Source organism: Phasianus colchicus, chromosome 4, assembly GCF_987193195.1.
Source record: "Phasianus colchicus chromosome 4, bPhaCol1.hap1.1, whole genome shotgun sequence".
NCBI classification, from domain to species: Eukaryota; Metazoa; Chordata; class Aves; order Galliformes; family Phasianidae; genus Phasianus; species Phasianus colchicus.
This window is the reverse complement of record NC_143439.1, coordinates 43,130,125-43,146,409: the sequence shown is the minus strand read 5'-3', so window position 1 is coordinate 43,146,409 and position 16,285 is coordinate 43,130,125. Positions and strand designations below refer to the sequence as shown.

The following is a 16,285-nucleotide window of genomic DNA, read 5'->3' as shown; positions in this document are numbered from 1 at the left end:
TCCCTGGGTCAGCCACACCCCTTCAACCAGGTGTTCAATCACCAGTTCAAGCTGTGCCCCAACAGTTCCGTTCAAGATGCAATAGTGAAGTTATGATTATATATTACTTTTCACTAAGTATAGGCAAAATTGAAACTTTTATTAGTCGTAACTGAAGCTAAAATTTCATTTGATTGAAGGTAGGTTGCATTTCTTCAGTATAATGATGGAATAACTGAAAACCCAAGCGTTTTCTGGTTTGGTCTTCTTTGTATCAAATATGAAGTTTTATAAATGAGAGTATAATTATTTCTATTTTACAGAAAGAGAACTAATCAATACAGAGATCAAGTGACAAAACCAGCAAGACAACGGAAGTAAAAGTAAACAACTTGACTGTAACAGATCTGGTTTTATATGTAACTTTCAGTTAGCCACAGCAATCCATCTGAAACGTCATGGAGTACAGAAGATGAGAATGGCTTACTAGAAAATCTCAGAAATCTGGGCAAAACCAAGCTTCATCAGTTTTGCTGCTCATGCAACAGCTTGAATTTCATTCAATATTATTTCTGAATAGCATCTGCATTTAAATTCAAACAAAAGCAAAGATTTTGTTTCCAATAATCTTCACAGCTATAGGGATAGCTGAGTATTGTAATCAGTGCCCTCTGGATACTATATATAAGGCATCCATCCATAGGTGGACAAATAAATGGAAGAGTAAGTCAGAAATCAGTTAGGTTGGTTCTATCACAGAATAATGAAATATATTAAATAATTTCATAGTGATTCTTCTAAGTCAGTTCTCTTCAATGAAAAAAAGAACTTTCCATTATAAAATTATGAGCTTTATGCACAATTAGTTCCATGAAAACAATCACAGCTTTGATGGAATTGTTTTCACTGAGTTGTTTTTATTCAAGATTACTTCTGTGACTCCACAATCAATGACAAGGGACTACTTGTCAAGAGGACTTCTAAAAAATTTCCATTCAATACATCTCTTGCAACAGGGCAAAATGTTCTCCTTTTATCCTGTTCTCTTTCTTAAGATATTACAAAAAAAAAAAAAAAAAAAAAAAATCTAATTGTAGCATTGTTTTTCTTTTTATATTTAGATACCTCTAAGTTTGTGTTTTCCTTGAACTAATTTTCTCTCAGTCCTTCCCATAAGCCTGCTTATTCTCCTCAGTGACATAATGAGTAGCCAGAATCCACTGTAATCCTGCATAATTTACGTGCTGGTTGTGTATTATTCACACTTCATTTGATCTGCTGTCATTCTTTCTTAAAATGGCATCAAACCAAGATTCCCCTCTTCTTCAAGAAACTTAAAGTATTTGAAAATATCTGTAATTAAAAACAATAACTGAAAGCTAATTACTATTCATTTGTAGTAACTGTTATTGGTAAAAACTGATAACTACATATAATAAAATGCCAAATAAGCAAAAATTAGCAAAGATTAATTTTAAAAAGTGCTGCCACAGAAAATGGGCTTAGTACTACTTAGCTAAATCAGTCAAGCCACAATTAATTAATCAAATGCTCAATCCTGGAAGAATACTAGATTTGAAGAAAAATGCCAAGCATTAAACAAAATGCAGGCATTAATTGTCAGATTTGGGTTTGGGTTTAATTATTTCTAGAATTCCCACATTGCCATTCTTAATGATGTTAACTTCCCACTGGCACTGTTTCCACCTCCTCGGTTTGCGAAAGTGACAAAGACCTGGAATTTTCACATTACAAAGTGCAGATAAGCTCTTGTTTTCTATCTACTATTTGTGGCACAATGTGCCCATTGTCCCTCTGAACTTCCCTCGATGACTTCAGAAGGAACACAATCAGCCTGGAACTGGAACTTCAGAGTTAAGAAGCTTGCTGCTTTGTTCATTATTCACTCCAACAAAATCTAAAAAAATCCAGTAGGATGCTGAATGCAAATCAGTGCAAAACTTGATCCTTTGGGCACTAAAAACCTTGAGAAAACAGGATGATTTCTGCTTCACTCACTTCAGTAAGTTGTCTTGGGGATGCTTCCAGCTGTTTATTGGAGTGTTTCAGTGAGAGTGGCTTTCTGGGTGTGTCATCTTTTCTTTATGATTATAATAACCTCAAAAAATAAGCATATATCTCTTTCTAGAAAGAAAAAAATGTCTTATCATCCCAGGCTGAGGCTTCAGGAATGGAAGTGAAATGAACTACTGGGAACGCAGAAATTACATTGAGACTGATTCAAAAGTGGAGTGGATTTCTGTGGGTAAGCGTGAAGAATGGAACAAAAGTGGAAAAGCTGGAAAAGGTATTTTTACAAATGCAAGAAAATATAAAGTGAAAAGCTTTGAAAAATGGTGATGTTACAAAGAAAATGAAGTTAAGCAATTTTTTTTTTTTCCCCTACAGTTAGAAGTAATGGCAAGAAAGTTATGGCAATAACAGTTATAGAAAGAAAAGTGTAATCAGTCTGGTAACAATTACTGTAGTGTAAACATCAGAATCCCAGTTTCTGACACCATACTTATTATTTACATACCCTGAACACCCAAGAGGGATTTAAAAAAAAAAAAAAAAAGTGTGCTGTAAACTTCCCAAAGATTTTGTGAGCTTATGATTTTCTATCATAATAGCATGCAGCAAAGTAACAACATGAGCAGAGTGAACCTCCTAAATTTGAGAAAATTTCACATCTTGTTTTGAGGTTCAAAAGGTTCAGTATGTTCTGTGAAGGCTAAAGATAACTAATTAAATATCAATTAACAACTTGGTAACACTTATCCCCTAAACAAGTAATTCCTTAAGTTTCTGTATAACTTAGTTTCAGTAGCTCTGAGGTAATTCCATAGCTGTAAAACAAATTATGCTATTTCATCAGATAATTAAGTTTTGTATCACAGTTTGAGCTATAAATACTACAAACTCTTATTTTAAATAGAACCTTTTACAGGAACTTAGCCTGGAAACATTGTGCTTATAAATAATTACACTCGTGTGAACTATCTTTAACATTTTTCTGAGTAGAGACTTAATGCATACCTTCCAGATTTTCAGATTACTGTCTTTCATTACCATACACGCTGTCTTTGTAGGGCACTTTTGCTTTGCAAATTATCATTTGTTTGTTTTAGAATGCAAAAAGGTTTCAAAGGAACCAGAAATATTTTTAAAACGTGAATTACTGATATACTTCTAAGCCAATACATTAAAATGGTATCCCCTTAGCAACTGTGTGTATTGAGTGATGTTTAGTGTTGGATTAATCACCAGGACTTTTTGTTTTGTTTTCCATTTATTTGTTTTACCATTTATCTTCATCTTTTCTGTACAGATGTTAGAGGTTTCTTTTTTTACAGAAGATAGGAGTAACTACCATGAATCAGCATCCTCTCAAGAAGCAGAGATCACATGTCAATAAATACCTCTGTCTTATCATCCCAGGCTGAGGCTTCAGGAATGGAAGTGAAATGAACTACTGGGAATGCAGAAATTACGATGAGACTGATTCAAAAGTGGAGAGGATTTCTGTGGGTAAGCATGAAGAACGAAACAAAGCTGGACAAACAAACTGGATTTCTCTGCAGGAAGAGAGGGATGTATGGAGAAAGAAAACATCATTCCTAAATAAAGCCGCAAGATGTTACCTGTTAGATAAGCAGTCACCCGTGCATACATCTTGCCATGAGGATGCATAAACTGGCAGATCAAATGAACACAATCAACCCTGAATAGAATGTATGAGCAGGCACCAGATGCAGATAATGTTAGCTGAATTTTTGGAACAGGTGAGACCAAGCATAGCAGTACTACTGACCACTGACTTCAGTAATGTCTCATGATCTTCCATCACTTCTCCAGCACTTTTCTCAACACACAAAGTAAATGAAACAAGTCCCTTTTTACCTGTCTAGAATAATATTAACTACAATATAGATGTCATCACACTGGATATCCTCATTGGTAGTTTCAGAAAAGATGTCAGGCTCCATTTGTGAAGGCAGAATTGCTCTCTCACACATTTTTCTCCCTGAAGTACACACTCAGGTATATAGAGGCAGAGTGGTATTTCTCTTCCCTGCATGTATTGCATTTTTCCCAAATACAAGAAAAATTTCTCAGAACAATTATTTGTCTCTTTGAAGAGCACTGTGCTTGCTTGAAAAAGTGGTTGACTACTGAGCAATACTAAAGGTGTTGAATCTTTCCTCAAGAACCTCTGATTAATCTGTTTAATTATCTCATGAAACCATCACATTTGTTGACTTTGATATCACCTAGAAGACTGTGTCACTTTTGCTGATCTTGTGGTTTGCTCTGTGGCTAGGTTTTATACTGACACTTTTCTCCTAACTAGCTAAGGGGTTGCTAATACTGACAAGGATGTAGTCTGATGCAACATATTGGGAGGAAATTTCTTATTTCCCAGGATTATGAATATATTCCCAGAATAATATTTCTAGTTATGCCAGAAATTGTCATGGAACCTCTTTCCATGAAAGAAACACAAAGTTTCCAAATATGTATTTTCCCCTGTTGGTGCTTGTGTCATCCCTAGCTTCCGCAGGATTTTCTCGTGGGATCTCCTTAGTTTCCTTTTCAGAAAATCATTAAGGTTGGAAAAGACCAGGAAGATCATCTAATTCAATTATCAGTCCATCCCCACCAAACCATATCCTCATTGCCACATTTACATGTTTCTGGAAAACCTCTAGGGATGGTGACAGCACCACCTCTCTGGGCAGCCTGTTCCAATACCTCACCACTTTTCCTGAGAAGAAATTCTTCCTAACATCCAACCTGAAACTCCCCTAGCACAACTTGAGGATATTGCCTCTCATTCTATTTTTACCTGAGAGAAGAGGCTGATTCCCACCTCACTACAATTGCCTTTCATGCAGCCTTCCCTAAGCACTACTTTCACCAGCAAAAGTGGACTTTGTGGCCGGTGTGTACTCTTGTCACAAGCCAAAGAGGAGGTGAGGTATGGCTCAGAACCCCTGTGGGTCTAAATTGCAAACGTGACTGAACATCCCAGCAGTGAGAAAAATGTCAGCAGCCCCCTCATGGTGCAGATGCCCTTTCTCTGCAGCTAAACTCTGAGCTGATCATCATCTCTACTCTGCCTTCTGATTAAAAATATCTGACCTTGTAAAACTTCTCATCTCTTTCTGGGCTGCCCCTTCCTGTCCAGTGAAACACCCGTGGAGGTCTGCTGAAGACCAGGCAGCTCTGTCTGTTTCCACGTGTCCGACCTGGATCTGGTGGCCCCCTGCTGCCAGCTCTCCCTAATTTTAATCTTCTCCCACAGCTTGATAACCTATTTTCATGCACCTACAAGGACATAGACTTGTTTTCTTTCAATGTACCAACATCTGTAAGGGGGCAGGGGCACGGTGTATGCTCAACCCCCAGCCCAGAGGCTGCAGTGCCGCGGCACTTACGACAATCTCCCTCCCTTCTACTTCGAGCTTTGCTCTGCAGAGAGCAACCGGAGGAACTACTTTATGGTGCCCGTGCATCTCTCTGCGTCTTTTGTTCACGAAGGGTGAGGGATGCCGAAGTCGAGCAAACCAGCGCTCCCCGCGGGAACAGAACTGCCTTCTGCAGAAGCTACAGAGCTCTGGGCTCTGCAGGAAGGGGGCAGCCCTTGGGGAAGCACTGCCGCTGCAGCCCCGGAGGTACGAGCTGCCGACAGTGCTATTTTTACCGAGGTCTCCTGGGCAGGGCCGATAAGTGAAAAACCCGCAATAAATGTTTTTAAATGCTCCCGACGATGGCTTCAAATATTCATCATCACGGACTGCCATTGTAGCTATACCATTTCCACCACCGAACGGTTTAGGGCAGGTCCGATCTAGCGGCGAAGGCAGAGCCCATTTCTGTACGGAGCCCCGAGGTTTCGGGTGTCCCTCCCGAATAAAGCGCGGGGGAAGGGAGGGGTGCCCGGTGCCCTCCCGCACACCTGTGCTTTGTGGAGAGCGGCGCGGAGCCAATTCCTTCCGCAGCCCCTGCTGCCTTCAGTGGGAGAGTTCCTCCGCCTGGTGTGTTCAGAATACTGTAAGCCTCAGAATCCTCGTTTACAGTCTGCCCGTTTTCTTCTGCAACGCGCACTCAACGAGGAGCACAAAGTGGCTCCCCATTTCCTCTGCGTTGCTTTTAGGGAGTGGCAGTCACAGCCCACGCGAGCTCTCCCTGCGCTGCGGGTTGGGGGGGGGGTGAAGAGGGAGGGGGGAACGCGGGGGCTGCGGGCAGCGTCGTCGTCCCCGTGCAGCGGAACACGTGCTGTCCCCAGCCCGCCCGCAGCGAGGAGCTTTTTATAGCAACGGGAGCAGCTCCGAGACCTCGCCTCACTCGCGCTACTCTGCTAGTGCAGCCTTAGCTGCATATGGGGGAGAAGGGGAGGAGAATTCAGCCCGCACCTAATTAGGAGATGCGTTAACCACGAGAACTAAAAAAAGCCCAAGCGCTACACAGCACGAATAGCGAACTCATCGATCCCTCTCCCTGCCGCTGAATGAAACACCGGCGCTGAATGGGCGGCGGGGCCGGATGAATGAATGGGGAGCGGGGTGCGCATGAATGGGGGAGCCCGGCGGGATGAATGAACGGGGAGCGGCGGGGACGGACGGGACCGCGGGAGGTCGCTGTGGCGCCGCCGCCGCCGCCCGGCAGCTGGAATCCCCCGGCCGCGCACGTGTCGGCGCGGGGGCGGCTCGGTGTCACCTGGCGGCAGCGGTGGCGGCGGGCGGGGCGGGGGAGACTATAAGAGTGTCCCGCCGCTCTGCGTGTACGCTTCGGGGAAACTTCTTAAGCGGAGCGGAATGGTTGGCTCCGTGCTGTTCTAGGGCGGGCAGCCCCGCGGCGGAGGGTGGCGGCAGCCGTCCCGGCACCGACAGACGGGAGGGAGCCCGGCCGGCTCTCCCGCTCGGGCAAGCGCCGGCGGGATGCGAGCGAACGACAGCGAGTTGAACGGCACCGTTCTTCCGCGGGACCCGCCGGCCGAGGGCTCCCCGCGCCGTCCGCCTTGGGTCACCTCCACTCTAGCCACCATCCTCATCTTCACCATCGTGGTGGACCTGCTGGGCAACTTCCTGGTCATCCTCTCGGTGTACCGCAACAAGAAACTGCGGAACGCGGGTAAGGGTCGCCGGGGGTTAGGGGCGGGGGGAGCTGGGGCCGCTTTGTTCTGTGCGGAGAACTTTGCCCCGACTCGCAGGACTGAGCCTGGCGTTCCTCGGGCTCCTCCCGAGCCCCAGCGGTGCCGGGTGCCGGGACGGCGCGCCTCGCTCCCTGGCGGCTGCAGTTATTTTTAGCGCCAGCCACCGAATCGCGGTGCTATTTTTGGCTGTCGGCGGCTCCCACCTAGCAAGCAGAAGGGAAGGCATGGAAGCCTCTAAGAACGAAATTGAGCGCGATGCTGGGGGTGCTGCTCTGACACACGGTGTTACTCTTCATGCTGTTCTGATCGGGTTGCTTCGAGTTAGAGAAAGTGTCCGCTTGCAGTAGTAAGGTTGTTGCTTCAAAGCAAGCCGAATGTTGAATTACAGACGCTGCAGGATTCAGAAGAAAAACAGACACGTGTTTCAGGTTCTTTGGTCACCTCCTACTTGCTATCACGTCTTTATGGAATCGGAGACGTCTGACAGAAAACAGATTTAGGCATGTTCTGAAAAAAAACTGTAGTTTTGACAGGATATATTCTGTGGTGGTGTACTGAGTAAATCCCTCTTAGTTTGTGGATTATTGGTCTGACAGGCAGGAACTTCCTCAGATTCATTCTGCTTTATCACGTCAGGCCAGCTGCTGTGCACGTGTACCAGATCTGTGCACTCAAAACCCCACATATTTTTCACTGGAAGAATATGGGGGTGCGTGAAGGGAGCTGTGCTGTTAATGAAAGCAGGATTTCACTCCATGACAACTGAGATACTGGTTTTACTTTTTTTCTGGTCATGACTGGCTGCCAGGTTATTTGGTAGCTGATGGTTTAAAATTCATCTGAGGGGGAACTTGATAGCTGGCTTTGCTACAAGCTATCACAATAAGCTGGCACATAACTTTCTAAGGCTAAGCCAGGTAATTCAAGTAGACTGTACACTTCTCTTTCATTCAGCTGAAATACAGGAGCAACAAAACACAAGATCAGAATGAAGGCAAACTGATTTCCCCTCCCCCCCCGTGGTTGCCATTGATCTATATTCCAAAAGCTGTATCTTGCTTTCATTGACAGAAACTGCTTTCACTAGAGCTGATAGGGCTACACTGTGATACTCATCATGAGATGAGAATCAGACTCAAGCAGGTCAAGTCAGCATTTGACAACCTTTGTTTCTTGAGATTTTCTGATGAAGGGAGAGAGGGTAGAGTTATCCACATCACTGGGATTATTCCTTGGGAAAAAAGGGTGTTATTCTTCTCCCCCTTAATAAGTCTGAACTTCTCCACTTCTGTGGGGAGTTTATAACAGACATTTCTGGTAACAAGTCTGAAATAAATGTGGTGCTTGTTCTCTGGAAACATAACTGAATCATGGGGTTTTCTGTGTGTGCATATTCACTACTGTAGTTTTTGTGTAATCCCTCTTGAATCTTGACACATGCTCACTTGCTCATTCTTACCGCATCTCTCATTCTTGCCTTTTCTGTCACAGTGGCTGTCATGAACTGCAGCAAACTGGAAACAGTTTTCTCCTACAGCTAGGAGAAGAGCATTCTTCTGAATACAAATTATTTTAGACTGGAATATGAACTAGATACTTTTCTATGCTCTGAAATAAACAATTATTGAAAACAAGTAAATGCTTAGTATATGATGGGAAATTCGTCTGTTTTAGGGTGAAAAAAACAGTAAAAGTAACTTTGAAGTACTTGACCAAGTAGGTTACAAGTCCTTTTCCTCGAGGGAAAGATTCTTAATACATGGATTAAATGACACTTTGCAAAGATGATCATAAGCCTCAATAATATGTGCAATCTATTTTTGTCTAATGTGGCAAAAACCTGTTATCTGTAACTTCATTTATGTGAATGCTGCTGTTAATTGTGGCATTGAATTCATAAGTGTTTACTCAGGTGAGTAAATCTATGACTAAGCACAACACTTTAGAAAACCCTGAACCCTGTGAGTAGGAAGGAGTATTCTAATTTTAATAACACTAACTCAGGTTATTCAAGAAGAGATTACATTGAAAAAAATATAATCTAATTTACATATACAATTAATTTTTAACTTGCAAATTATAAAGACAGATACAACTTTTTACAGAGCCAATAAAGATACCAATAAAAAAAACTTTTGACTTTACAAACTTTACAACATCCTGTGTTAATAAGTCTTGCTGGCACATTTATTGAGGATAAAGGACTCAGGATGAAAATTCCACTGGAGAAAGGTCAGGGAGGAACAGAAGATGCCTCCTGAAGAAAATATCTTATTGAAGACACTCTTCTTTTTTTTTGCAAGAAAGGACTAACAGAAATGAGGATTATTTAATACTTTGTCAAAAAGATGGATTTGGTGGGGGATTCATCTTTGCATCTCTATTATAAAAATATATTTGGAAGATTTCTGCATATTGAACCTGTGGATGTATGTTTAAAAAAAATGCACTGGGAAGTAGTAGACTAGAAAAAACCTTCTCAACAAGTGGTATAACCTTCTTGTCAGTCAGAAGGTTAGTAAAAGACATTGATCAAAGCAGAGGAGTCAGTATCTCAAAGAAGTTTGTCTCAGCAAGCGAGGAGTTTCTGATACGACAAACTCCTTCATAGTCACAAGCATGGCTTCAGTAGATGCTCTTCTAGACAAAGAAGCTGATGATGCAACTGGTAGGATTCTCTTTTATTTAATGTATTTGACTTGTAATAAGTTTCATAGTTCTGGTCTGTTTTTTTAATGGTGGCTTTCTAATCTTAACAGGCACCTGACACCAATTCAGTCCTTAAGAGAACAGCTGCAATTTAATGCTGGTCTACAAAGACTGAATTTGGTTTATGATGTCTGATCTTTCAGCTTTGAAAGAAATTTCAAGGGGAACATTCAAGGCATAAGGATTCTAATACCCATGTTTTGACAGTATGTCCATGCAGCTTAAACTTCAAATTGATGTGCTTTTTAAAATTCATTTCAAGAAGAATGAGAATAGCTCATCTTAAAAGGAAGTTTGCTGTAAATTATCTTAATATGTTTCATTTCCCATTGCTAACATTCATAAATCTAAAATAGGGTCATTCAGCAGAAGTTCTACCCTGAAATATGAAATAAGTGGCTTTAGGGGAAGGTAGATCAGAGAAATACTAGTAGTTTTTCCTATCAGTGACTGCTAGTATCCTTATGCCTTTGCTGTTACCCGCATCAAGAAAAACAATGCATCAAGAACAAAGTGAGGGAGCAGCTGTAGGTCTTTAATTATGAAGTTTAGTTTAAAGCTCAGTACATTAAGATGTCAGTTAATGCACACCTACCATTTTGGTCATGGAGGGGCTGGATATTCAATGATTGTAGGATTGGACCATTAAGGCCAATGAATAAAGCTCTCTTAAGAGCTATTGTCCCTCTTGTTCTTTTCCTTTTGACGCTGTTTTATTGGTCCAGTGTGTTGTCTCTCCTGGATATTTTTTGTACTGATGTCCAAATGTGCCCTTACTATCCCTCCAGAAAACTTCTGTTACAGAAGGGAGCCTCCAGCTGGCAAGATAATAGCTACACTAGCCTCATTCTGGCTCTTTTGTATCTTGTCTCGGTAGCAATAGGGGACTAGTGCCAAGCTTGTAAACAACTCTTACTGCATCAGGGCAGAAAGATGCATTCACACCCTTCTCTCCCATCTCTGTTCTGTACTAGATGTATCTACCTTCTCCTGGTTTCCCATGTCCTTGGCCCAAATGTTTTAATAATAGATCTGTAGCTTTCAGTGCTACTGAAGAAGGTGGAGAGGAAGCCTGAAATTCCTCAGGCCACACAGTCCTAGAGAAGCAAGATATAGTTAATTCTGCTCATGCTTAAAGTTAAGTGTATGTTAACTACTTTTCCAAATGAGATGGAAATGAAAAGGGAGAAACTTGGATGCGAAGTCTGCCACATCTGCATTATGTCCAAACAGTTCTGTAAAGAAAGTGCACAAAAGAGCGAGTTGGAGAGTAATCCCCAATCAAAATCTGTTAAGATCAGTGAAGTCTTTGATGCAAGAACTAAGGAACATAGCTACTTAATACTATACTATCTTAAATCTGGTATTTGTTAAATAGCATGACCACTGCAAAATTAGGGGTATAAACTATTAGAAAGAAACTTGGAAGTTTTCCAAATTGTCCTTGTTTTTTTTTTTTTTTATAAAATTATATAGTCTGAGCAGTGTAAGAACACGCTTGAAGAATGTTCCTCTCAGTGTGTTTTCCAGAGTATGAATTTTCTATTTAAGCTGGGAACCAGCTCTTGATAATCAGATTGGAGATCTCACCAGCCTTATCAGAATATGATTGTTCTTGATGATGTTTTCTTAGTCTTTAAGACAATTTATAATAGCATATCTAATTATATCATTTAATCTAATAAATGAAACTCCTGTTGCAAATTCAAACTAATGGAATTATTGGTTTTGTTACAGGTGATCCTTGGACTTGTTTTTGTGTCCTGAGAGAAAATGGGTAGCCTGACAAGTATTTGACTCAAGAGATAACTTACAGAAGATCAAGTTGTAGCACAAATTCAGGGTTCTGATGAAAACTGAGATGCTGATGGCATTATTTCAGACATGAATAACTTCAGGTATTAAAAATGGTAAGCCGACTGGGAGGGGAGAAAATGTCTAGAGGAGACACCAAATCCTGACAACTGTTGAACAGAATGAAGTATAAAAGTGCAGTTTAAATAAAGCTGTTTCCAAGAGTGGTTTTGATGAATAATTTACTGAATCAAGGGTTTTCCAGAAAACTGCTTAAATGGCACCATCCTGTCAGTGACCAAAGATAGAGATGAATATTTCAAATAATTAATATTCCATTCTTACTGATATATCTGTCAAAGTCAGCCATGTGTGCCTTCTGTAAGTTCCTGCATTTGTAAGTTTTTCATGGTAATACTACTTCTGGTTTGCTGCTGCCAGTGTTTACTTACATACTGTACTGTTTTCTGGCCATTTTTAGTTGTTTTTGAAGGGGTTCTCCTTCCTCTTAATTAAGATGGTTTTACATCTTTAATCTCTTCATTATCCATTTTGTATTTGCTTCTACTCTTATTCCTTTTTTTTGTTTTTTTTATTTGTTGCTTTTCTATCCTGTTACTGATATTTCAAGTGTTTCTAGCCAAAGCCATGAGCAGCAAGTCTAGTTTGTTGACAGTAGTGCTACTGATGATAGGCTTCCAATGCTAACAGGACAGTATCCAGCCTGTTTGTATAATAAGGTTGGTAGAATGTTAACAATTGCTGCAGTAGTGTTATGCATTACAGTCTAATTCTGCAACCTGAGTAAAAATGTTGTCACCCTTGCTGTTGATAGTTTTTCTTCTCATAACAGTGAGCTGCCTCAAATTCCACATTAACTTTGCACTCCTGAGTAGTGATTCCCAATTTCTGTTTCAGGAAGATGAGTGTTACTAAGAATTCTTCAGGATAACAGAACACAACTTTAATGTTTGCTTACTTAATTAAAAAAACGTGTATTTAACGTATAGCTAAAAATGCTTGACATAATAATACAATACTGCTACTTGAAGTTCTCTTTCAAAATCTTCTGAAGTCACAGAGGCAGCATTACAGCTGAACAGGATAAGAAGGTTCTTCCCTTACTGTAGGTTCTTATTATCCTCTTTCCTCCATTAGTTTTAAGGATGGATATGACATACCAAACCAACATGTGCCTTAAAGCCTTGAATTCATACAATAAACGAGCTGCACACTTTAACCTACCTATTCTACAAGTAGATTCGAAACTGAGATGTAAACAGCAAGTCTGTTTATAGCTTTGTTAAATAGTGACTTCTGTTGTTTCTAATAATAAATGACCAATAAATGTACAAAGCTTCAATTACCTATAGATTTTTCTAAACATTCATTACCCTTAAAGGGGAGGCAGACTTTCCTTGAAGAAACACCTTGCACCAGAAGTAAAATATTCCAAACTCATTCTCTTTTTTTTATTAAATGACCTAACAAGGCACAATGTCATGCAGTATTCTAATTATAAAAGAATAGTTATTATGTTATTGACTTTGTTCTAGTTGGGCAGGATATGTAACTGTTCCATTTAGTTTAATGGAAATACCATTCTACATGAGCCTACTTACATTTCAGCAAAAACGTAGGAGCAAAATATAAGCTCGAGTTATCACAATGACTTTGTTTTCTGAGGTGCAGATGCAAAGTTAACAAAACCAACTGCTTCTCAGTTAGCCCCGTGCTGGCAAAGGTTATTTCCTCTCTTGTTGCTTGGTAATGTGTGATATCAGTAACATTGCTTTTGCTAGTAGCCTGCTCCTGCTGAATTTGAGTATCAGTTTCATGTTACAGTGCAGCAGTAAGTACTATCATACAATCTAGATGAGACAGCAGATTCTGTAGCCATTGGCCAAAGTAATGAATGAGTATGAATACAAGAACCAGTTTTGAAAACTGGTAGCCAGTTACATGATGAAGTTCCATTAGCTGTGTCTTGTACGCTTTTGGGAGGGAGAAGTCATGGATGTTCTTCCAGCAGCGTCTCCCCCTGCCCTCTGATGGTAGTAGCTATGGATTTCATTTGATGTATACCTCTTCTTTAGCTTAAGTGATGAAAAATTTTTTAACTCCTTAGTCTTACCTGATGCTTAAGGACATGTTCCTCTCCTTGTCTGTGTTGGGAAGCAAAGAAGGGATTTCATTCTCAGGTGTGAGAGAGTATTCGTAGCCTAATACAGGTATAGTATGGACAGCTTCATTTTAGAAATACTGAAGGAAAGGTAACATTTGGTGTGAGTTTCCCTCTCTGTTTGCCACTTCTGTCAAGTATGAGAAAGCCATTTGTGAAATGAAGAATTGCAACGCCATTTTGTCCTCCTTCAAGCACTCTTACAATATTTTTTTCTTGAATAACAAATCCACATACTTATTTCCAAAGACTGGATTTTACTGAAAATTTGGGAGCTATGTATGTATTATGAAATATTGATGTCTGCATAAATGTGAATGAACTGGTAACTTGTATTTTTCTTTCATTTTGAATGAAGAACTAATTACCTATAAATAAAAAAAAAATCCTGTTTTTATTAACAGCTTATGTGTATTTTGCATTCATATGTGCTATCTTAATTTTAATGTAAATAATGACTAGTAAGTATTTCTCCAGATCATCTCTGGCTATGTAATTCTAGTGTTTGCCTTCTATAGAGAACTTATTTAACTTTCAGGTTCACATCATTTTAATTTACTTTACAAAGCTGGGGTTCTTAAATTTCCATTATGGCATATTAAATCTTCCAATCTTTCCTGAGTATGGGGAACTGATTCAGTTCCCACTTGCAGTAAAGGATTGAAAGGGACCTTCTGGAGGGAGTCCAATTTCCAGGGGTACTAAACATTCACACAAATCCTTTCAGAATCTGTCTTCACCTTAACTTACAGCTATTTCTTTATTACATTGTATGGCATTCTGAATACCTAAATGTATTTTTGTGTGTGTGTTTTGTATAACTGTCTTACACTTACTAAATGTATTATACATAACATTGCTTAGCATCTCTCTATTCTTGTAACAAAGAGGGAGAATTAAAAATGTCCTATCTTGGCTCTTGTTTGGCCTTTCTAATCCAAGTCAAATATCAGATTCTTAGTCCTTTGGCAAAATAACCTTCTCTCTTCTGTGACTGCACTGCCTGAGGAGTGTGCCTCATCTCTAGAATATACCTTCCCTAAGAGTGAAATCCTGGTTGTACTGTTATCAATTAGCAAACCTCTTACCAAGGTCAGTGCTAGTCTCCTTTCACTTGTTTAACTGCAACATTTGCCCAAGGGTAATTAGGCTGCTATACTGTTAACATTCTTAAACCTGAAGAGCTGTAAGCACTTTAACATAAGAGAGATCATTAGCTTTCCTTTCTTTAGCTAACTTCAGACCAAAATCCAAAGATGTAGACTGTGTTTACTTCTGTCTTTTCTGAAGCTGAATACGTTTTAAAATTCTGCTGTGACTCTGGATGTTGCCTTTAGCCAAGGTCTCTAGTAAAGTCCTTTATATAGAGAAATTCATTAAATGTTTCAAAAACTATGGAGTCAGAACAGGACTGCTGGATCACCAAATTCCTTGAAATAACGTTTATTACTGATCAGGGTCATTGTATCGTAAGTGCCTGAACAACAGTGTTTTCATGTCTGTCTTTCACCTAGATAGAGGTATAAAGTCGAACAGCTTCAATGTTTTTGTAATTGATGCTCACTGAAATGACTCCCGCAGCATTTTTGTATTGGTGAGTGTCATCTGAACACAGCTTTCACTGACAAGCTCATTCTCTCTATTCTTCATTAAGGCATTAAAGACTATCTGGTAGTGGTTTCAGTCTGGCTGAGTACACTAGCTTTTCATCTCCTCTGTATATAGGTAAGTACTGAGAAGACAGCAGAATCAACTTTCTTATATACAAATTTGTCTTAATTTTTGTTAAACAAGTAGATTCAATTTTGTTAAATAAGTAGATTTCTTCCTCTTTCTTTCAGGAATGGTTTTCAAACATTGTTTTTAGCAAATAATTGGGCATTTATTTTGTAGTTTCTCTTAGAAATCTGTCATTATCCTATCCCTGTTTTTTTCAGATCTTTTCCTGATTCTTTTTTCTCTTTCCCATTCAGCATACCCCACTACTTGAAATTTCTGTGGTGCCTGATAAGTTTGTCACTTATAAACATTTTGTTGATTGCTGGAAACTTGCGTGAATTCTCATAGTTTTTATGGCATAGTACTTGTCTTGTACATCAGTACTCTCTTCCAGCAACATTTTGTGTCTTCCTAGCATATGCACTTTTGTCCAACTATTTTGGATGCTCCAAGGAATTTGTGCTCTTTCTGATCATCCTATATTTACACTTAAGAATACTGGCATTTCAAAAGTAAGTGCTGCTTTTGAAATTACTCCTTGTAATTTAGAAAAGATTATACAGTTGAGTTGCATTTTCATCCTATTAATACTGTTTGCAATGATCAATATCTACCCTATGCCCTGAAGATATGGCTAAATCTGACATGCATAAGTGCAGGGATGTGAGTGGAAAAAAAAAAAAAAAGCAAATAAACAAGTCTAATTATCTCAGTAGAGACAGAATTAGAAATCTATTGTTTTG

The 16,285-nt window shown here is 39.8% G+C and overlaps 1 protein-coding gene and 1 long non-coding RNA gene across 3 annotated transcripts in view; both read left to right on the top strand.

Annotated features, from left to right (window-relative positions):
• The first annotated feature begins 1,786 nt into the window (after positions 1-1,786).
• LOC149918221 (uncharacterized) lies at positions 1,787-4,367 on the top strand. 2 transcript variants are annotated; one of them, XR_016466447.1, is made up of 3 exons: positions 1,787-2,002; positions 2,129-2,287; positions 3,421-4,367. It is a non-coding gene; the product is annotated as an uncharacterized LOC149918221 (long non-coding RNA). The 2 variants fall into 2 exon arrangements; XR_016466446.1 differs by having other exon boundaries at positions 3,336-4,367.
• A 2,268-nt stretch (positions 4,368-6,635) lies between these two features.
• The window catches only part of MTNR1A (melatonin receptor 1A), a 45,920-nt gene continuing 36,270 nt past the window's right edge, over positions 6,636-16,285 (top strand). The window contains exon 1 of the mRNA XM_031588672.2: positions 6,636-7,116. Coding sequence (XP_031444532.1) covers positions 6,924-7,116 — 193 coding nt within the window. The 5' untranslated portion in view covers positions 6,636-6,923. The remainder of the gene's footprint in view (positions 7,117-16,285) is intronic.